The sequence below is a fragment of the Strigops habroptila genome, chromosome 2 (genome assembly GCF_004027225.2).
Source record: "Strigops habroptila isolate Jane chromosome 2, bStrHab1.2.pri, whole genome shotgun sequence".
NCBI classification, from domain to species: domain Eukaryota; kingdom Metazoa; phylum Chordata; class Aves; order Psittaciformes; family Psittacidae; genus Strigops; species Strigops habroptila.
The window spans coordinates 31,889,092-31,911,950 of record NC_044278.2 but is presented as its reverse complement, the minus strand read 5'-3'; the positions used below and the strand labels follow the sequence as shown (position 1 = coordinate 31,911,950).

Here is a 22,859-nt window from a genome sequence, read left to right as displayed (position 1 = left end):
GAAGATACGGGAGAATCTACGTTTGACTTTTTTTTGTTCAGAAATCCCACGGCAAAGCATAAGAAGGCTAACATATGGATTGTTGTCTTTTTTTAGTTCTACACTTGCTCCATCTGGTTTCAAATAAAATAGAATACATATATAAAAATATATATGTGTATACACACACCATATATAGTGTGTATGTAGAACAAAGAAATCACCACCCTAACTCCACAATTGGAGACCAAGGCCCAGTTTTAAGAAAACTGCATAAGGAGACAAATCAAAATATGCTGGTGGGAAAACTGCAAGACAGGCAAAACAGTTGTAAGTGGAGAAAAAAGGCTTCTTGCCTATGTTATCGACTGCAGTAGATACTCTTAACGTGTATATTAACTTACTTGTATGTATACTTTCTTACACATATGGCATATTCTGAAATTACTCCCCTAGATGAGCATCTCTAATATTTCCATATTAAATTCTCGTGTGCCTAGAACACCTTCTTTTTATTTTCTATTGCTTTGTTGGAAAACTAGGAATATGTCACAGAGAGACAGACTGTGCCATTGGCTTCTTATCATAGAAATAGCACATTGGTGATGAGAGTAAATTGCTTTTATCCTGTCTCAGGCTTTATTTCTGTGAATTATCAGGAGCTTTTTGTCCTTCTTCTCTGAAAAGCTAAATGTTCTGCAGGGATAAAACCCATTTAATTCCACATTTAATGTGACATGACTATGTACTTGAAATCATTGGTTTGCATTATTTTTCTGGTGGATTTACAGAGGAAGTTCACACTGCAAGTTTTTTAACCTTGCCAACACAATAAAATTGAACCTAAAAAGTTTCATATCAGAAGCGAAAATATTATGAGATCAGAAAGGGAAACTATTATCAGTGTGAATCAGGAGTTTAGATAGGGTAGCTGTTTGGTTACACAGACAAAGTTTCTGTGCAACTCCATTTTAGATAGTGTATAAGATGTCTGGAAGCTAAATTCAAGTCATTGATGATAAAAGTAATTTCAAGTATTTTTACAGCTGTCATCTATAAATCAGTGATACTGGTGTGAGGAAGTTTTTTTTTTTTTTTTTTTTTTAATTAGAGGAAACAACTGGTACCATTTCCTCAAGGACTCTACAAGGAGTGTGTAGCAGCACAATTGTCTTTTCCTGTTGCTATCTAATTTATTTCTTATTTTGATTTGAAAATTAACTGTGACTTTGGAAAAATACAATATCCAAAACTGTGCTGGTTTGTAATACTATTGGGTTTTTTGCTTTCTTCTAGGCTAAAAGTTGCATGTTAAGGGAAACCGCCATTTCCTATCTTTTTATTACCAACAATATCTTTCTTATTAAAAGTGAAATTTTTTTAAACTTTAATTTATTTTATTTTTTCTAAAGCTGATTATTTGCTTTGTGGGTTTTTGTTTGTTTGTTTTTTCCTTTTTTTCTTTTCATAAGCTACAACTAGCTTATGAAAAACTAGACATGTTATCTGTAGCTTTGGAGGTATGGGATTCAATTTCAGTTAGTGGAGAGTTTTATGCCTAAAGCAAGGATTACATTTACCAGTAAATTTTTAGCTACTTTCGTGTTCTTACAGTCCTAACTGCAATGTTGAATTTCTGAAACTACCAGCAAATGTTCCAAATCAAATGAAAGATGCTGTGTCCACTGCAGTTAAAATAATAGATTTTTAGAGTATTTCTGTTAAGAGTCCCTATCTTAAACCTCACTTCTACTAAAACTAGGTTTTTCCGGCTCATGACATTTTAATTTTAAAAATGTCAAAACATTTCACTTTGATAGTGTTGAGGCACAATGTGTGTGATTTTTGTGTGGGCTTTCAGTCAGGCCAAGGTAACCAGAAGCAGTTGTTTCCATACAGTCAAGAATTGATCTAGCCTTGCTTTAAGGTCCTTCTGGTCATTTACAGCTGTTACTGCTTTAACTGACATCACATACAGCAGGCTCTGCTAATTTCCTCTGTGCCAAGAAGACCTTAGTGTAATCTGAGATCTACAGGAGAACTGAGACTATGACGTCTGAAAATATAAACTGAATCTTACCTGCAAGAAAGGCCATGCTTGTGCTATTTTTTTAAAGTAAAGCTGAAACTATTATCACTAGACAGAAAACTTCTAACAGTACAGTACATTCTTAATCTGACTGTAGTGGTAGTCTTTGCTATCCATTTAAGAGCTTCTTTATATGCTGGCTTTTAAAGCATAGGTGTGTACATTTGGGTGTGTTTCAGTATTGTTCACCTTTTCATGCCAGCATCCTTAATTTAAATGTGAGAGCTGAACTTCTGGTCCCAATGGATTAATTAAAAAAATGCAATGAGGTGATTCAAACTGATGGACATGTGGAGACCTAGTTACAGTAATCCATCCATGAATATATCTTCAGCAGAGCAGCAGGGCAGTGATGATATTGGTTTCCTCATTGCAGCCTGACATCCCCAGAACTATTAGTAGAGTGTTATGCTTACCCATCACTTTGGCACAGTCAGGTTTAACCATGAATTCATGGGTATGGGGCAGAGCCCATTGAGGTCAGCAGAGTGGCTCCCACTGATTTCAGTGAACCAGAAGTATAGTTCAAAGTCCTCACCTCTCCAGTCTCTATGCTGAATATAGGCTGCCAAGATATCCCAGTAATAAACCCATGAAGGATGCCAGTTTCCGTGGAGTCACGATCGATTTAACCCTCAACCAAAGTGATGTATAATTGAATAGTTTCTGTTCATTGCAGCCTGGTTCAGTAAAAGAGTCTTAAAACTCCAGCACTGCTAACTGAAGGCACCTGAGCAAGGGCTTCATCACAGCTTTCCTGGCTCATCCAGTGGGCAGGAAAATGTTGTCTCTGAGCATCCTTAAAAATGCATGAAGCAGCTTGCATGACAAGGTGAAGACAGAAAAGGAGAGGTCTCGTACTTTACTTTTCTATCATCATTTCATTATTTATTGACAATTTTTCTGACTTCAGTTTTGGAGTGCATATTGATTTACATGGTGAGGTCCCTTTTAAAAGTTTTTATAACTTAGATATTTATAACTTAGATCTTAGAACTAAGGGAGGACTCTGTTCTGCAAATGCACTGACCCTGTGAGGCTGAATATCCACACGGTATCACTATAGGGTCTAAATCTATGTAGCCTCTGGAGTTTCCTTCCATATACCACCAGCCCAACTGCAAAAAGGCTTTTGCTTTGAGACACATTGATTAAGGACTTTTTCTTGGAATTAGAAGGCTTAAATCTAAATAACAAAATGAATCATCTTTAATAAAATGAACATTACTTGGAATCCTCATTTTCAGTCACTTAAACCTAATCTCCAGTAAGTATAAATCAATTTATAGTCTTGCTGAAATCAATATAGGTACTCTGATTTATACGAGTAGAAAGTTTGGCTCCTGAACTACAGCTTTACTGATACCCTGACGTTTCTTAAGAGATAACTCCAGCGACTGTTGTCAACAGCAACTGTTGGGTTTATTTTGTTTTGTGAAACATAGCTGGCATTTTTAATGCTAGCATAGCTGGCATTTTTAATGCTTTTATGAAAATGCCAGTTTTAGCAGATTGCAATATGTAACATTTAATTAGGTGTTTCAGATCTTCAAATTATCTGTGGGGGTGCAGTTTTCATGGAGAAAGAAAAATGAAACTTGTCTTTTAGAAAGTAGAGACCTACAGGAATGACAGGGAATTCTGATCTCTCTGTCTAGAAATTGGAAACTTGGTATATTTTTCTAAAGTGTTTTGGTTGTTTCTTATCTATGTGATCACAAACATGGACAGCAAAAGGTGTGATTTTATGTCGTCTGCTGAAACACTGTGAGGAGCTCAAATGATGTTGAGTTTGATGGTGCGAGTCACAAAGCCACAGAGGGCAGTTTAGCAGCTGAAATGCACCCAGACAACTCGCTGGCCTTGTTCAATATTATGTATTCAGTTGATTTAGTGTCCCCCAAACATTGAGCACTTTGATCATGTTTTTGGGGCAGCTGAGCAGAGGTTGAAGCTACTCTGAAGAAAGGAAGAGCATGTGCCTTCTCTCACGGCAGCTACTTTACTAACAAGAAAGCTGTGCCCAGCCTCTCACCTCCTTCCTTTCCCCTTCTGCTGCTTAGCTGCTTGCTAAGACTATAGTTTAAGGGAGTGCTTGGACCTTTTTCCTTTTATTCTGGATCACCTTTGAGAATTACTAAATCCAGGATTTGTATTGAAAAAGTGGGCTCAGAAGGAGTCTGTGAGCTCCTGAACTTGCCAGTTTTATGCTCCTGTTGACCAAGAGTCAGCTGAGGTTCCCATTCCTTCAAGCAGCCACTAATTTGCATGGGGAGATTTCACCTCCATTACTGATCAATATTGGACCTAGAAAGTGGAGGCCTGTTATTCAAAGCATCCTTCAGAATATTTTTATTGTTCATTGTGGCATTTAACTGCAACATTTACAAGAAAATATTATTAAACAAAGAGCATTGGGAAGGCAGTTCCACACTGAACAGCTCCAGAAGTTCCTAGGGAAAAAAAAACAGTACAACAAAACAAAACAAAAAACACAGGCATAAGTCAAAACCTGCTTTGGTTGTCTTCATTTCATTATCCTCCAAGTTTCCAACAAGTATCCACCTGACCCTTTGACAGGGTGCTGAGTCAAGGGAGGTACCACAAAGCTCAGCGGGGTGCTGGGAGCAGGTGCTCACCTCCCCACTTCAGGGCAGGAATGACTCTGCATCTGGAAAGGATCCCCTTTCTTCCCTGGCTAACAAAGCAGGAGGGGAGAGATGGAGCTGAGCTCTTCACTGAGGCACCATCAGGCGGAGACCTCTATCAGCCAAGCAAGAAGGTGCAGGACTGATCCTCTTTACCCCCCTGCTTGGAGCAGGACACAGGATCAAGGTAACCAAACAGCTGGCTTTATTGCTCATCAAGTGTATTTATATCTGACGTTGTGCTGCAAGCATTGCAGGTCTGACTCTTAGCCTGCTGGTGTGGGAATGATTGCAGCGCAGCGCAGACTGTTCTGCAGGTTTAGTGCATGATATATGGACAGAAGATGGACAGTGAGAGAGCACCAGAAGGTTTCAAACGCTGACAGCAGAAATTGTAAGAAATGTTATTGCTATCAGTCCAGCTTCAGATCAAACAGCTGCTGTCTAGGAAAGCTTTGCCTGCTGCTTTAATGGTCTGTCAGTTTTTGAAGTGACAAAGACCTCTGAACATTACTTGTGCTCTTTTTTCTTCAAACCTCTCACCTTGGCCTTTCAAACCTTCCACCCTTTCCTCATTTCTAAGAGCTTTTCTTATAGGCAGTCTTTTTCCTGATAAACAGCCTGTGAGCAAAGGCTTCACGGATTTATTTACTGTGCTAGTGAGCTGGAAAACCCCACTAAACTTTTTAATCAGCATAAACCTGAAAGCTGCCAGCAGCTGTGTCTCCCTTGCTTCCTTTCAAAGGAAAACACAATATCTCACCAGTGCTTCCCCTTCCAAACTCAGGACAAGACAAGAGATGCCCAATGTATTGGCAGGGCTTGTACACCCCCCAGCACTGCACAATGTCAGGAAGAGTTGTATACTTGGGTCCCAAATCAACATAACTACGTCAGCAAGGCACCTTACCAGTGCTAACTGAGCTATATGGATGCAATTCTGGCATGATCTCTGACCCCATGAGATCATGCCAGAGAACTTCAAGAGTCTTTTCTACCTATTCGCCTGTTGAAGTAAGCTGGGTGAATGTCCTATTCACCCAGTCTTATTCTTACCTTTGTTAAAATAAAATATCCTGTCATAATCCCCAGTCCTACTTCATAAGCTTTTCTAAAGTAATCTTTCAAATAGCATGGAATTTCCTTCACATGGTAACCAAAACTTGAAAATCATCAGGCAGTCATCATCACTGAAGTTATCTGTGTTGGAGCATTGTGAAGACAAATTGCTTTTGCTTTAGTGAAAGGTATGATTCATGAGAAAATGCATATAGCTATCATGTGACAACTTGGTAAGAGTACCTTTTTTGCAGTCTGTGATTACCTTGTATTGAATACAGCATAAATCCTTAGTTTTTTCTAGAGCAGAGGAAAGCAAAAATACATGCAAGCTCTTTGGCATTTGAAAAAGGTATGGGGTAAGTATTTTGGGAGAAAGGAGTGCATCTCAGCTTGGTTTAGTTCTGTAATCAAGATAGCTGTGTTGAATAAAACCCCAGAAAATGATACTTTGTCCTCCACGTAGCCTGTCAAATTCATCCCAACCCTTCCCCTACCTGAAGCAGACCTCCAGAAGAAGGATAAAAATATCTATTATTTTTGCAAAATGTTTTATATCAGCTTAGTTGTACTGAAATAAGGGCAAATACTTTTGCCTAGTGATGCATTAACTCAGAAAATACTCCCTTTTTGGTAGAACATGTTGCTTATGGTAAATGTGATAGTAAGTGACTTGTAGCATTTTTTTACAAATATTTGTTGAAGCTAACATTTTCTTAAATGTACTATACTAAATATTTCATTAGAGGGTTGGCCACTCAGAAAAAAAAAAGATGGAGGTAACTGGCTTAAATTGCCGCATTCAGACTAGACTGGACGTTTATTATTTGTGTTCAAACTCAGTGTTTCTAAGCACAGCAAATTTCCCCTTTTTAAAAATGCATCAGAAAACTATAGTTTTGGAATGTCTTTTGTACTAATTAAGCCAAAATGCATGAATTATTAAACATGCTCATTGGCAGTGCTCATGCACTTGAAAGGTTTGTTTTCATTACTAATAAGGCACACACACAGCTGAAAAGACGTAATTAGAGCATCAAAGGCAATGAACCATCCTGAAACTTTGTAGTGCTTTGCCTGAAAAAAAACATCATTCAGATGAATAGCAAGAAACAAAAAAACTGTCTATGGTGTTGTGGCCAGAAGGATGAGAACCAAAGTCTTTCAAAGTAACTCCATAGATATGGCAAAAGGCTTTTCATCTTCTCAAAATTACCTTCAGAATTGATGTAGGAATGGCAAAAGTGAGCCCCTGTGGTTAGATTTCAAAGACTGCGTTAAGTCAGAAACACATTAGTTGTTATAAATCAAAGATTTACTTCATCCTGTAAGACTCTTTCTAAGACTGTCCTGTAAGACAATTCTAGCAAAGAAAATATTCCATTCTCAAAATTTTTCTTTTCTAGTGATTTTAATAATCTGTTTTGTTTTGTAAGCAGTTGCAAGGAAAGATGCTCCTTGTAGATAAGAAGCAGCACTGGAACTCTTTATGATAGGAAAATGTGTACATCACATCAAATAATGAGTGCTCTGTGTGAACTGTGTCAGAGATTGTGCATTGTGTATCCAGCTTAGGAGAACAAGTTACACTCTCTGGTTTCTCATTACTGCAATCCTTTCGGAACTTCGCCTCCAGACATTTAGAAAATTATAATGAAATGACTGCATATTGTTTACACAGATTATTGACTATGCTTTCTTATGTAGATTTAGGGAGGAAAAAAGTCTTTTTTACATAGCCTGAAGCTCTTAAATACACATGAGAAACGTCTAGACAGCGGCTTGAAAAACAACCTTCATCTCTGTAAGGTTCAATACTCAACTTTTTTATAGTCCATGGGTACCCATTGCTCTCAAGATGTAGCGATACAGAAGCAGCTCTCTGAGGCAACCATGGGGGTCTGCCAGTGATCCACGCTCCAGTTTCTGCTCTGCACCACCTTCTTCCTATAGAAGTCAACCACAAAACAGAGAAAGCAGTAGTAAGTGGGAATACATGTGAAATGGCCTGGCTGGTCTTAATAAAGCAGCAGGCACTGTGCTGCCTGGCAGCAGGTTAGGGTGACAGACATCTTTGGGAAAAGGCCTGCTGTTGTGCGAAATAGGGATGGGGGTTCAGCACAGAAAATTGGTCCTCTTCTGTTGGGGCTGAGGGGCCTCTATTTTGCATGGGGGGCAAAAACAGCAGTGCAAAAGAAACCCCATTCTCTGACCCCAGCAGTCTTTAAACACCCCTGACAAGAGGGAAGGATTACCTTGGTATTATAGTTAGTCGCAGAGTTTTCACGCCTACTATTGCCATCTCAAAGGTGTGCTTTGCTGCTCGCCTTCTCTGGGGCCCTGACAGCCATAACCCACGCCTGAGGCAGCCATATGAAGGCCTTCACCACCTTCGTTAGCAGGCAAAGACAGGTACGGGGGGGCAGCATCACTCGTGCCTACACTTGTCTCCCCCACTGGGGAGGAGTGGGTAGTAATAAGGTTCCTTATTTAGGATACCACAATGCTGCAAATGATACAGCCAGAGGGAGCAAGTGATAGAAGCATTTCCCACCCAGGCTGTCTCCTCCCTGAACCCCCAGGGAATGCTCTTTGGAGCAAACTGCCCCCACAGCTGTGTTTTGGACTGCGTTTCAGTCCAAAAGGGAACCCAGAAGCAAAATAAATGGGGTGGAGTGTGGGTGGCCAGGGGATCAGGGTCTGGGTGCCAATGGGGCAGTGAAGCTGTTGGGCAGCATGGACGTACCCACAGGCAGTTCAGTTCGATGCTGGCAGTTAAGCGGAGTTAGTTGGCACCTGCCAGTTCATGTGTCTGTATCCTGATTTACTTTACGCCAGTGGCAGATTCATTGCTGTCTCACCTGAAATAGGTCTCATATGCAGAATGTGTTTGGCATGGAAGGTACTGTAGGAAAATAAGGTGAGTAAAACCAATTAATGTTACCACAACTCAGTCTTCAAGTGGCAATCAGTATGATTATAAGCACAAACCTCCCGCTCCCTCTCCAACCTTATAAATGTTGCTGTGGTACGTCAGCTTAATCTTGAGATACGTGCATCTTACTCTACAGGCGTTAGATACCATGTACCATGCATCTCTGTTGGAGATATAGCTAGAATGAAACATACGGTGTCAGACAGTGCTAGGGGGATTCCTATAGGAATAAACAGTGATTCTGTTCAAATATAGCTTCTCAGCAGTTCTCTGCCTGTGAACTGAAATTATGGATAGAGCAGATGCTGTTAGTCTTTCAGGTAAGATTTGCAGTGCCTTGAATTATACCAGAAAGCAAAAGACCTGTTTTATTTTAGATCATTGGACAGCTTTTAGCTTGGTTTGGAAAAATTAAATTGTTATACATTGTTTTATTACAAAGAAGTGCTTTCCTGGTCTATTGTTTATGCCACTGGCACAGGTCAGCCTTATTTTCTACTGCTGTAAATAGCTCATGTGGACACAGGTGTAGTAGTGCCAAGAGTCTTCTACTTTAAACATTCAGGATGCATCCCATCTGTAGATGAGACTAGAGTTTTGATATAAAAAGAAAGCTATATACCTGCAGAGGTCTGTAAAGAAAGGGAAATACTGTTCTTGAATGCACCTGTAACAGTGCTTTTTTTCATATATACATGAGGTTACACCATCAAATATTTTTAGAAGGGAATGTTATCGTGTGTCTGATTGCCTCTCTTTTCCTTGAAGCAACTTTATCAATACCTAACAGACAGGGCTAGAATAAACAAGCCAATCTGATTTCTGTAGTAGGTCTAATACATATACAAATATGTGGAAGGTAACACTCACCCCTGATTAATTCCAGACAGCAGGTCTAAGACACCTGATTGAACTCAGTAGTTTTGCAATGGCAAATACTCTGGACTGAGTAGGCTACCACCACCAGGCTCGCATAGAAATGCCCAGAAATCAGGGGATATAGCAAGTAAGAGGTTTCCTTGACAAAACAGAACAGAAGGGAAAGATGATGCAGGAGATGAGGTGCCAGCCCCAATGCATTTTGTTGCCACAACCAGCAGCTCATTGATGGCCATAGTAGTAAAAAATCATTAGTGATTTAAACACGGTGATAATTTATGGCAGGTAAATATTGTTATATTAGGACAAGAATGCTTTTCTGCTTATTCAGAAATCTCTTTAAAACTATAGCCTTAACACTTATGCATCCATTTTAGATTATTTAGTCACTCTACTTTAGATTGGGGGTCATTACTTGCAATTGCAAAGGTTTTCATTTGAAATGGAAATATACAGAACCTCCACATTTTCCAAGTTTTGACAAATGAAAGCAAAGATCTTTTCTTTTAGGATTTTAAGAAATATTTCCTGATCTTTTCAGTTCTATCTTCTTCATGCTGTGAGTGCATGTAAAACACGTCACATTTCTCGTCATAGTCATTCTATTATGAAAACAAATATTAATAGTGAATTCGTATGGATCTGCCCAAAAGGAGTGTGTTGACCCTTGATTCTGTAAGATCACAGCATAGTAAATGGCTGACAAACAATACATCAATTATAAATGCTGCAGCTGGTTTGACTATGGATACTCTGCTTTGGTGGCCAAATCCATCAGCTTGACTCCCCCAGCCAACAGGTGAGTGTGGCACACACATGACCATGAGTAAGGACTTGTTTTTCCCTTTTGCCTCCCTAGGTGATCTCATGCATCTGCCACCCTACCTTAGGATGGACTTCTTATTGAACCGTGGCGTGCAAGGCACGAGCAGAGACCTGGGTTTGGGGCAAGCCTGCTTGGAGCCGCAGAAAAGCCGAACCTTGAAGCGCCCCACAGTCCTGGAGCCGATACCCATGGAGACATCCTCCACAAGAGAAGTACAGTCATGGCAACCTGGTGCTGTGGCAACGTTACCTCAGCGAGAAGGAGCTGAGCTAGGACAGGCAGCAAAAATCAGCAGCTCCCAAGAATCCCTGCTGGACTCCCGGGGCCACTTGAAAGGAAACAATCCCTACGCAAAATCTTACACCCTGGTATAACAAAAAGAGCATGGCTGGACAGTGGCTGTAAATATTTACACTGAAAAATAATCCAATGAAAGCTACCTTTTTTTTATTGAATTCCAATATTTATAATTAAAGAAGAAGATTGCCAAAATATTTGACAAAAAAATTAATAATAATATGAACGACAGACAGTGCAAAGACTCTCTTGCTTTTTTTCTGTCTGAGTGTGAGCTTCATCTGACTGGACATCTGAATTTTTGGGTAAAAGAGTCCAGTTTTCTGATCTTCACAAGAGTTTGTGTTTTTACTGATTTTCTACGAAGTGCATGGAGACTTAACTAAAACATTTTAACTGGAAATTCCATCAGACAAGATTTAAAAGGGAAAAAATCACACAAAAAAAACCCCCACCCTATTTGTGAGTTCAACGGGAACATTGATTTGGAAAAGCAAAAAGTCTTTTGTCATGTTTGCACTTTTTTTTTTTTTTTAATTAGAAAATGGGTCCTTGATTGTTCTTTTTTTTTTGTTGTTAATTAGGATGAGTGATGTCAGTGGAGTGAGGGCATTGATTTTGGTTTTTTTTTTATATTAATTTAATGAGACACTCTTTGCATTTTGTCTATGCGAAATAAAAGGGTCTTCTGCCTTTATTTGTGATGTCTGCTTACGTTGCCTTCTGCTTTACTCGGTTTTCTCTAAGTGAAATAGCCATGTCACTACTGTACTCTGAACAATGTCTTCTTGTATCTTGGGCAGAAAGGAAAAGTGGGGGACCATAGGGTCATACCTTTGGATAAAAATTGAGATCCACTTACCCACAGCTTTTTTGCTATCATAGGGCAGAGAGCCAGGACAGCGCAAGTCCTAAGTGCTCTGAATCAGTCACCCAGGACTCCCTGCATCTGTTTCATCTGCCACCAGGAGGCTTTTGTTCAGCTTCAGTGTTTTTTGGATCAGAAGAAATGTGTTGATGTTACTTTACTTACTCCATAGGAATGCATTCTTAGTCCATTTTGGAACAGTGCTCACAGGAATTAGTCGCTTACATAAGGTGGAGGAAAACCCCAGCTTTTTCTGTAATAGGAGAAAGGGGAGTATTAAGTTACTCCTGGTCTAAGACCAACATGGCTTTCTTTAGAGGAAAAGATTTTTTTACTGGGGAGCTGTCAGTTCATATTAGTTTGTTGCATCTTTTGACTATGTGAGAAGTAATATTGCTTGTTTTATACAAACCATAAATGATTTAATACCACAGTTGGTGGGTTTAACACAACAACATTTGAGGCACCTTGCTAAGTGCCTGCATGTGTGTGTTCTGGCTATCTTTGTGTGCCCTGAGCAAGAGAACATGGTGCAGAGCATCCCAGATTAGTGCTAACATGAACAAGCTGTTCAGCACTGGCTGGAAGTATTAACTGGGGTCTGAAAGCAATAAAACTCAGTATGCTTGAGGGGGCTGAGAACCTCCTGCAATTTCCCTGGCTGGTGGCAGTGTGGGCACTGCTAATTCAAACATTTATGCACCATGCTCAACTCAAGTTATTCTAAAATAGAAAAATGCAGTTATGTATAACCGTTTCATTACTATTAATAATGTAATTATGCTGTTATAAGGGCAGTAAGTTAGCAAAGTACTTAAGCATCTTGAATCAAGTTGCACTTGCATCCTTAGCGCTGTCAAACCCAAGTGCTAAAGTTCTGGAAAGTCCTACAGAAGAAGCCAAATGAAGACATCCTTGAGGTATGTACTTCTTACAGACCTACAGAGAAATGCTGAGATGTCACTCAGATAAGGAACCATTTCCCATCTAGTCTGCCCATGGTAAAACAAATAAACAAAAAAACCCAAACAAACAAAAAAACCAAACAAAAAAATCCAAACAAAAACCACCATAAAAAAAAAAAAACAACAACAACAACAAACAAAATCAACCAAACCAAATACTGCTACTTTAAAAATAAATAAATAAATAAATAAATAAATTGGGAATTACCCATGAAGTATTTTCAAACAGGATGAAAAACACTGTCTTGAAAAAAAGGTTTACTCATTTGGTTTGGTTTGTTGTGCTGAGTTGGGGTTTTTTTTCATAGAGAAATATTTTATTGATAAGAACCTAATTTAAACATGCAAAAACAAATCCACAGAAAACTAAAATTTTATCGAAGGGGCAATTTTGGAGCAATTCAGTTGTTTTTGATTCCCACAAGAGCCTTTCTGGTGCACTCAACTTGAGCTGGATGGGGCATTAGTACTGCATTTACAAATAGAAATTTATTTTCTAGTAGCATTCAGGACTTCTGAGTCTCAGGCCACTTTCGTATTCCATTCAAGCTTCCTTCTTGTCCTCTGAAAAAAGGTGAAAGATTTTGGGGCAAATTGGAGGCTTGATCCATTTGAGCTTGAGCCATTCCTGGCTCTTGGCTGCACTGAAGCAAAGGTCCTGTGGCAGCATTCCCCACCAAAACTTGCCTTCAGTGACAGACAAGAATAAGCATACGATGGAGGAAGGAAATATTCACATTTTAAACTCCTGATTACTGCTGATAGTGGAAATATTCCAATATCTCCCTGAATCTACATTTGGCTGACAGTCTGGAAAGTGCCAACTGTCCTTGACTTAATAAGACTTCCTCTTTATCTGTATTCAATATGCCTGGTAAGATTCATCTTCCTTTTGAAGTGAAGATGCCGTTGGAGGCCCCATATTCAAAGAAATTAATGGCAAGTCTCCTGCTGGTTAAAATCAGAGTGGAACTGGGCTGTTGCTTAATACATGGAGGCTCAGACCTGCAGGGTGCCTGGCTCCATACCCTGGATCTAGCCAGCTCTTTAGTATGCATAACTGTAAACATAGGTACAGTCCCTTGGCTTGGGGGTTTTATTGGCTTTTAATTTTCCAAGCAGCACTGGAGTGGTAGATCTAGTTAAACATGTAACAGAAGCTTTAAGGAAGTGTCTGTCCTACTCTCATCTAATCAAGCTTTGGAGGTAGAAGTAATCTCTTTTCTCACATCAATACAGCTGGGAGCAGTCAAGTTCTTGCATGATGCACTAGTTCACAAGACCACGATGAAAGAAAACAAGTTGATGTGTCTCTACCAGCATCATTTCAAACACTTCCCTGTAAGAGAACTGTCCAAACTCATGGATCCTGTATGTCTGTATCCTGGTATGTGATATACTTCTTGGAAAATGCTCATTTAAGTGAAAACAACACTTGGCATCAGCGTGAGATCTCAAAAGACAAACCCTAAAGTGCCAGAACATCAAGGTATCAATGCAAGTACATCTTGCACAAAACTGTCACTCCGTCTTAGTCCTGAGTGTGATAGACTTTACTTCAAAAGATGAATTTAAGAACTAGAATTCTTCTGTCTACTAAAAATCATTGCTTTTCAGACTCATTCTTTTTCACATTATACTTTTCCCTATGCCCCAAACTCAACTAACCCTTTAATGATCCATAGATAGTAATTAACTCTCCCTTTTAGTCTCAAATGAGTTAGCAACTCCCTCACTTTTCTAAGAACCCTTTTAGCCTTCATTATTCCTTTACTGTTTCACTTAAATTGTCTGATTAACACAATTATGTTAAACTCGGTTCAGTTTTTCTCTCCTTTGTTTTAGGTTGGAGCTTGTTTTTCCTATTCAGAACCAAAGAAATTTTCATGTTTTAAAAGTTAAAGTTTGTCTTTTGGTCAATTATTTTTTTTACCAGGTGAGCTCCATAGCAGTGTTACTGTAGCTGAGTGGAGTTAGGAGTTGTAAGCAAGGTGAGGTATTACTGCACCAAATTACATAGTTGAAAATCAAAAAAAACCAACCCTGGGCTACAGTTTGGGACAAATGGAAAGTCCAGAGGAGCTTTGTGCAACTAGATTTCCCACTTTCCCTAGCAGCTGAAGAGTGATACCCATCCCTGGCTTGCAGGTGAGTGAATGGCAATAGGTCTCCGCCTGGTTCCTTGCATTAAATAATTCAGCATAAATATCTTCAGACTTTGATACCCAACATCATTTGCCTGCACAGCCAGGATGTATGAAGAGGGGTTCTTTTGGTTGGTTGGGCTTGGGGGGTTTTAAGGGGTTGTTCTTCTTTTTTCTGAAGACATGAACATCAAAGAGGTGGGATAAAGGAGGCAGCTGGAAAGGCAAACTCTGCCAGTACACTATTTTCCTGAGTAGGCTGAAAAGCTCTCCCAGAGAAGGGAGCTCTCTTTAAAAAGGAAGGACAGGTAAAAGGAAAAACAGCATACAGTTTGGATGCCCTGTTCCTAGTTTTAGTGTTAGTTTTAGTGTTAGTCAGGTTATTTTAGGTCACATCACTTGCTTAATGGGCTCTCATAGTCGACTATGAGACATTCCAGAAGGAAAAAGAGAGTACTTTTCACCATTAATTTTCTCTGGGCTTGCCTGCACATCCCAAGGGGAACCTGACTGTCTTCCCAGAAGCAAAATGCCTCTGTAGGAAGTGCACCAGCCCAGTAGACACCGCTAGCACTGTTGGAGGGTATTACAGTGCACTTCCCTGGGTATTCTTGTACTTTCTGTGCTATTCCTTCTTTCTTCACAATGAATGTTATGGTCCTTTGTTTCAGAATTTCAGGGCAGGAAGGTGCTAGAATTGACAGAAAAAGGATCTATAACTATTTTCAGGGTTGACAAGGACCCTGTAAACTTCCCAGCAGGTCTTCAGCATTCAGCACGCTGGCTGCCCATCCTGCAGCAACTTCCTCCTGGTTCTGTTTTAAGCGCCTTTGTCCTCTGAGGTGAATGAATTTCCCCTCCACAGGCACCCGCTGAAGTTGTGCTTGATATTTTTCAGACCTGATGATAGGCAAGGGGACAAGCATCAGGGATGACCCTGAGCACAGAGCTGACTGAACACAGCCACGGCTTGCGGGGAGTGAGGGGGACAAATTTCCTCCCTGTTGGAGCAATTGTTTGAGCATAAGATGAAAGCCCATCTCTCTGGAACGCGCTTCTCAGGAGGAAGGCTGCCACAGGTATGTGTCCTGATGCTGCTGGGCTAGAAACATAGAGAATTCCTAGCCAGGGATTTTTTTTATTTTTTTTTTCAATGGGAAATTCAAACACAGAAAAGATTTCAAAATATCTGGGCCTGAGTGTGAAAGAAACTGATCTTTACCCTTGCCCGTGGAAGAGTAATGCCCAAACCAATTTCTCAGAGTACCCCAAAAAAACAAAATTGATGTGAGATAAATTGTGGAAGTTACTGATTTTACACTGAAACTGCCAAGTTTTCATTCTCTGAGTCTGTCAGAAAGCATAAAAGAAACCCCCACACTCTTATATTTAATTGAGAGCAAGATAGGTGTCTCATAAAAAAATATCACATAATGGTGAGATCGTAGAGAAATCCACAACACAATGGGAAAACAAGGTGGAAAACCTGGAGAAATGCCATCATTAAGGGAAATTTGTCATCAAAACTGTAACATGCAGTAAGTTATTCAGTTGAGTTAAGCCGCATATTTGCACCTAAAGTTTTTCCAGCATGCTTTCTTTAACAGTTCCAGTCCCAGTGGAATAACAAAATCAATCTGATTTAACAGTGTGACAGAGAAAGCAGTGGTTTCAGTGCTATTTGTAATGCAACAGAGGCGTTGGATGGCATGGGGAGAGAAGGAAGCATTGCAATCAGGGGCTGGAAATACCAAGAAAAGGAAACATGTATTGTGATAGATCTTCCACCAGCTAGAGACTGGCTATGGGTAATCCTGCAGCTTTTCCATAAAGAAAGCATATCAAGTTCATGGAGGGCTTGAAAATCCTCTCTCCTCCCATCCATTTGCAGGCCTCATCCTTTCCTACCATCCTATCTTGCCCTCAATTTTCAGAGGCTTTTGAGGTGGCAGAAACTCAGTGCATATGCCTCTGGATCCTAGGGAACATCTTCTTCCCGTCTTCTCTGCTGACAGCATTACTGGCATCTCCCAGTCCCTGTCATACTGCTGCTCCCACACTGCCCTAGCCACCACTGCTGCCCCACACTGAGGTCTCGCACTCCTGTGGCTTATGCCCCCCATGTGGTGGCCACCACCCTCCTTCTGTAAAACCATAAAAGTGAAATCAAGGGGTGCCCTGTGTCCAAGGCAAGTCCCAGTGCACAGCATTCCCAAACATCTCAGAGCCTCAAGGACTGAAAGCTCAATTCTGATGGATAAGGCTCAGTCGAGGGACTTGAATTCAAATGGCTGTTCTGCCTATGGTGCCCAGAGTGCCTGCCTTACCAGGAGCTGCTGGTCCCAGCCCTCTCAGGAGCCTCACATTACTCCCATGCCAAGAAAAGAACTCCTGTTGTACTGGAGAAGATAAACAGGCTGGTAGCATTAAGGACTTCATCTTTGTTCCCAGGTAGGGACAGGTCTGCTAGAGCCCACATGTACATTTGCACAGCAGTGTTCTGATGGCTGATGTCTGTCACCTCCTGTCTGTCTGGGCAGCCAGAGGCTCACAGGAAAGTGGGAGCTCACTGGAATTGGATTTAAATAAAATTATATTAAAAGCACAAGGCAGGTATACTTTTGTTCATGAAGAAAAGCATTAGAGGGCTGTAAGGCTCTGCTCTGTATCAGTTTCTTCACCTCTCTGTAATTGCCCCAACATCAGTAATAGTAAAATTATACGCTTCACAAGGAAATTAGAATTAAATGTAACCTAAATCAATTTGAACTTTGAAACACAGAGGTCGTAACACCTGTCTTTCCTATAGTATAAATTATATTTAAGCCTCAAGGTTGGGAGCAAAGGGAAAGCTTAATTAAAGTGGATAGCAGACTACATAATCACACCTGAACCTACATACAAACAGGTGAAGCACCAAAAGCCATTTATTTTATCCTGCTATCCCTGCCCAGGCTCTAATAAGATTTTTTTTTTTAAATGGCAACAGCTTCAGTTGCATTTCATTTTATATGCATAGAAATGAATGGATACCTTGGCAAGTTGCTCTCCACCAACCACAAAAGCTCCTTCATTAGTCTCTGACATGCTGGGCCATACCTCTTTGCACTTCTAATTAAATCGTCATCCTTGAAGGTGAACCCTTTACAGTATTTATAAGCAGAATCACCTCAGGTGGAGGAGCTATGAACCAAAGCAACAGGCAACACAGAATTGATGAGGTGCTGATAAAAATAACTCTGCAGTTTTCCCATCATTTCTAAGAGAGCCAAGACAAAACTCTAGAGAGAGGGCAAAGCTAGTTTCAGGGCAGACTCTGTTTGAGGAAGACTCAGGATTTAGGAGCTAAAAAAAGAGTAGATGTGACCATCTGCTTGTGCATTTGCTCCCATGGGTGGCTTGCAACATACAAGGTATGTTTGGGATCTAGACTGCTCTTCACTGGCCTGGGGCAGGAGTACAGCATAGCTGATCGTGGTTTGCCAGACCAAAGGGATTTGGTGCACTGGGAACAGGTGAGATTGCAGGTTACTTCTGGTCAATCTGGCATTACAGAGCCAGCTGTCACCTGCACTGTGAGCAGCTTATCTGTGATTATGGCATGCAGACATGCACGCACATACCCATACACACACTCTTCGTCACCTGCACAGAGAATGCCAAGATCAGGGTGCAAGTTATCATCACCACTCTTTCACTACCACTGCATTGCACTTGGTAGATGAAAGCAGGAGAGATACTACAGCTCTGTGAAATCACAGTAATCAGCCACTTTCAGTCATATTACTCTCAAGGGTTTGTCTTAGCTGCGTGTGGGTGCACAGGCAGATCTTAGCTTTTTATGGCCCACCCTTTGGCAAATATTTTCCTATTCAGGAGATGTCTCCTTTTTATAACTTCATATTTTAATCTTTACTCCTCACAGCAAGAAGTTGAGCTTCTTAATCCGTTCAAGGCAAGAATACATGTCAGAGACTTTTAGGGGAAAATGCTCAGGTCCAAGTGAAGGAAATATTTAGATGTTGGGTTGTTTTTTTTTAAATAAAGGCAACTTTCAGAATTTCTATTTTCCTGGCAAGCTACACACTTCCCTTCTCTGCCCTGGGAAGCAAATGAAAGCATTTCCAGCACTCAGATTATATGAAGAGCAGAAAACATTTTTGGCAGGCTTGATGAAATTAGCCAATACTGAGCCCAGGTTAAAAACAACTTGACTAGCACTTGAGTGAAGGTTCCCATGCAGCACTTCTCTAGCTGTGTGTGCTGGGCCTGAAAGAGGCTTGAAACTTTGCCATGTAAATTACTGATTGCTCAACTGACTAGGCAGCTGGACCAGCAGAGCAATCAGCTGGTGCTGACATGTTTGAACTTATCAGAGAGCTCAAGGTCTATGGAAATCAGGGTATATCCCAGCCCCTGGAGCAACTTCCAAATACACTAACAAAAAACACAGTTCCTGAAGGAAATTAGCGCATTACCTACTGTGTAAGGATGAAACAATTTCCAACAAGTGAGCTCTGAAGCAGTCTTTAGCACTCAATAAATAAACATTAGTCTGGACAACATGAGAAAAGAGCAAGTCTTCCCCATTTACCCAGCAATATATTGACTTATTTCTTACGTAGTTCAAGAAGAGAAATTCATCTTCAAAGTCTACATAGTCCCAGTAAAATACATAGCTAGGTCTGACAGGACAAAATCCTCCCTATTTTTACAGTCACTGAAGTCCCAAAGACTTTAGTGGGGGTTTAGGATAAGAGAAGCAGGCAAGTGAGTGTGTAATAAAGACAGTAAATGGTGTAATAAAGAAAAATAGCAGACCAAGAGTTAAGAGCTTGGAAAAAATTGCCACAACTCTAATTTACCAGATCTTGCTATGTAGATAAAGTTATGCACAGCTGATGTCTGCATCGAGATAATGGTTGACAGTGCAGTTTCTACCATTTACAGTTTTAATCAAAATTGAAAATTTCAGCATTTAGTAACAGTGGCAATGTCAAATATTATTGTGGCTCTGACAGTGACATGCTGTCGCCTTACAGATAGCAGAATATTAAGGTCAGATGTCTCTGAGCTTTTCATTCAATCTTACTCCCGCTAAGATAGGACTTCCCCCTCTGAATAGGGTATAGCAACATTTCTTGTTCTAAAGACTGTACACCTCGTAGGGTGAAAGCTGCTGGTATAGTCTTCTGCTGGCTATGTCATGGTTAGCACGTCAGGAGTGTAACTGAATAACTCCGAAGCCTGAAAGTTTTATACACCCCACCCCCCTGCCCCACATCATACCTATGAGAAAAGGAAGGCTGCAGGAATCAGATGCTTTCTTCAAGGTCATTCTGAAGACACAAGACTTCAGCCCTCATTGGTTTTCATGCAGGGCTTGGTTCTGCTCAACCGAGCTCGGTTGCAGTTTGCCCAAAGACGTTGTGGGGTTTCCATCTTTGGAGGTACTCCAAATATGAGTGGGCAAGCCCTGAGTGACCAGAGCTATCCTGACCCTGCCCTGAGCAGGGGAGGGATAATCCCGGAGGTCTCCTTTGGACTCAATTACTCTGCCATTTAAAAAACAGAATTTCCCATGGAAGCAAAATTATACTTGGAATTTCTCAGTTGTAAGGACCTGCTTTCCTCCTTGTTGTTGGCAGCAGAACACTGAAGTTTTCCTCTCCTGATCCTCAGGAAGGAGACAAACACTTCCACATTTGAGAAAGAGTCCCTTTTCCCTGGTTCTTTGGTTGTACCCCTTTCTGAGGGTCACGGGGAAACTTCTGGCTTTAGGTTTAACACTTGCTACTGTGCAGCCACCTACCAAGTTTCACCTCAGTTTGGCATACATACAATGCTATAAATATTTTCTAAATATGATTATAATGTGGGGTCCCAAACATCAGGTGAAAGTTTGTTTTCCATCTCCCCATATCTTAGTTTCTTGTACTAAAGTGCACAGGCAATTGCTACTTCATCTCACCATGACTTCATGTAGAGAAACTCAGAAATATTTATTGAGCACTTGGACACTTGTGACAGCATTCATGAAATTGGACTCATGAAATCTCTAGGGAGCCAATGAATAATTTTATGTGCAGTTCAGCATCTGAATAGTGAACTCTAAATAAAATGCAGGTAGCATAAAAGAAAATAAGGAGTAATTCCCCATTACAAGAAATAAGCGTGGGCTCGGAGAGAGGGGGAGGATATAGGTTTATGAAGTCAAACCCTGTGTCTTAACACATTTCATCACAGAAGAGCAAGTACCATTAGTACTGCAGGGGTATCTAATTCTGGCACTTCTCAACTTCACATGGTTGGCTTTGCAACCTAGTTATTTTTTATGTGCTTTATAGTGTGCAGAAACTTTCTGATGTTTTGCTAACCAGTGACCTTGTTTAAAAAGAGCATCTGTGGTATTTTAATGACTTTCAGATAACTTTTAAAGCTGATGTTTTGAACTAGCAGGGTACTCCTGGGTCCCAATTTAAATATATTCTGTTTGAAGAAGTGTCAATTTTTAAAAAACAGTGAAGGATGTCAGTTACTTGTCAAAATTCCCCAGAGTGCTTGAAAATATCTGCTGAATCAATACATATATATAAATAAAAAAAAAAAAAGAAAATTAAACCAAAATGTTTATAGCAAAATATGTTACTCCATAGAAAAACTTGCAAAGTTGACCGATTTATGAAAAATTCAAGTATTTCCAACGCTTTTATCAAAAACTTGCTATTTGTCTCTCTTTTTCTACTATAGTATTTACTACATGATTTCTACAGACATATTTTCCTTATGCAGATAATTTCTTATGTTGTCTAAATATGCCAATGACATTAGTATTTTTTTACTTCAAGACACCTTTATTCCAATACTCTTCATTCTCAAAATAACATTTTCACATATACAAAAAACATCCTAGGATTTTCACAAGGAGTATTGGCCACACTGGAAGATGTTAGGTATAATCTTAATTCTTCAAACAGCTGAGCAATCACTTTAGAAGGAGATTCAAAGGAAAACCACTGAAATCTCTTTGACATATGCAGCCAAAATGCCTTTTAGTTGCAAAACCAAAGCTGTGTTTATGATGCACTTTTATTATTAAAAATTGATGGCGTGGCCATGCTGCTTAGCTGACAGGTTTGGGGTGGACTGTGATGGGTTTCCCTGTATACTGTGCTCCAGAGACAGTGGCCAGAGCAGTGGTGCAATTGAGCTCCTGGTGGCACCTGATGGTCCCTTCTGGGGACACTGCCGGAGCAGTGACTGATGCCACCCTGCAGGCACAGGCTCCCAAGATCAGGTACCACTGCAGAGCAGCAGGACTGCGGGCTGGAATAGTGAAGTCATTGAAGGCTGAAAACACTGCTGCAGGCTGGTACGTGGACATGGTTTTGTGCGAGGCTTTGGGGTCTTCTTTTAAAATGGAGCAGGCATTTTAAAGTTTACAATCTTCTGTGACATTTCAATTTCTCTTTTCTTGCTGCTGGTGGTGCAGCTGACAAATTGAATCCAAAGTGTAATCCAAAGAACTCTTTACCAAAGTCCTCTGTTTTCTCTTCTTGGCTACCTCTGGGACCTGGGCAGTGTTCATGTGGCTGCTCATAAGTGCTTCTGAATGCTGAATTTGACCCCAGTCAATCCAGACAGCATCTGTCAGATGGCAAAAAACAGCTCCTGACTGACAAGTGGAAGAGCAGTAAGGACTCTAAAAATAAGGGTGGTAGGTACAGCTTTTAAAGTCATTTGATCACATACCACGAGAGAATATCCCATGAGACTAATCTTAATTGACACTAATTTCCATGTTTTATGAAACATTTTTTAATTGTCATTGGGGGGACTATGTTCAAAGCTTCTCTGTCCTAAAATTAACCTTCAAAGAAGCTGCAACTTCTGCAAGGCAGCTTTTACCAAACAGCTCCTGCAGAGAGAGATTGCTGCTTCCCTTCCTTGGGTCCCATATAATGGGAACTTATGCTACAGGCCACATCCCCAGCTAGTAAAATTGAATATCACTCTTATTCAGCTGATATTACACTGAATTACACTACTAATAAAACAGCTCTCTTACTTTGCTTTTTCTTTTTCTTTTTTTTTTAGGGAGGAACAGTGTCTGTCTACAGATACAGACATGGCTTTGCATTTCCATGTGTAACACACACTGTTTGAATTA

At 40.3% G+C, this 22,859-nt stretch overlaps 1 protein-coding gene across 2 annotated transcripts in view; it reads left to right on the top strand.

Annotated features, from left to right (window-relative positions):
* Positions 1 to 11,409, top strand: part of DSCAM (DS cell adhesion molecule) — a 476,005-nt gene extending 464,596 nt beyond the window's left edge. For both annotated transcript variants that reach the window (XM_030477062.1, XM_030477064.1), the window contains exon 33: positions 10,449 to 11,409. In XM_030477062.1, the coding sequence (XP_030332922.1) occupies positions 10,449 to 10,789 (341 nt within the window). In that variant the 3' untranslated portion in view covers positions 10,790 to 11,409. The remainder of the gene's footprint in view (positions 1 to 10,448) is intronic.
* Positions 11,410 to 22,859: the final 11,450 nt, after the last annotated feature.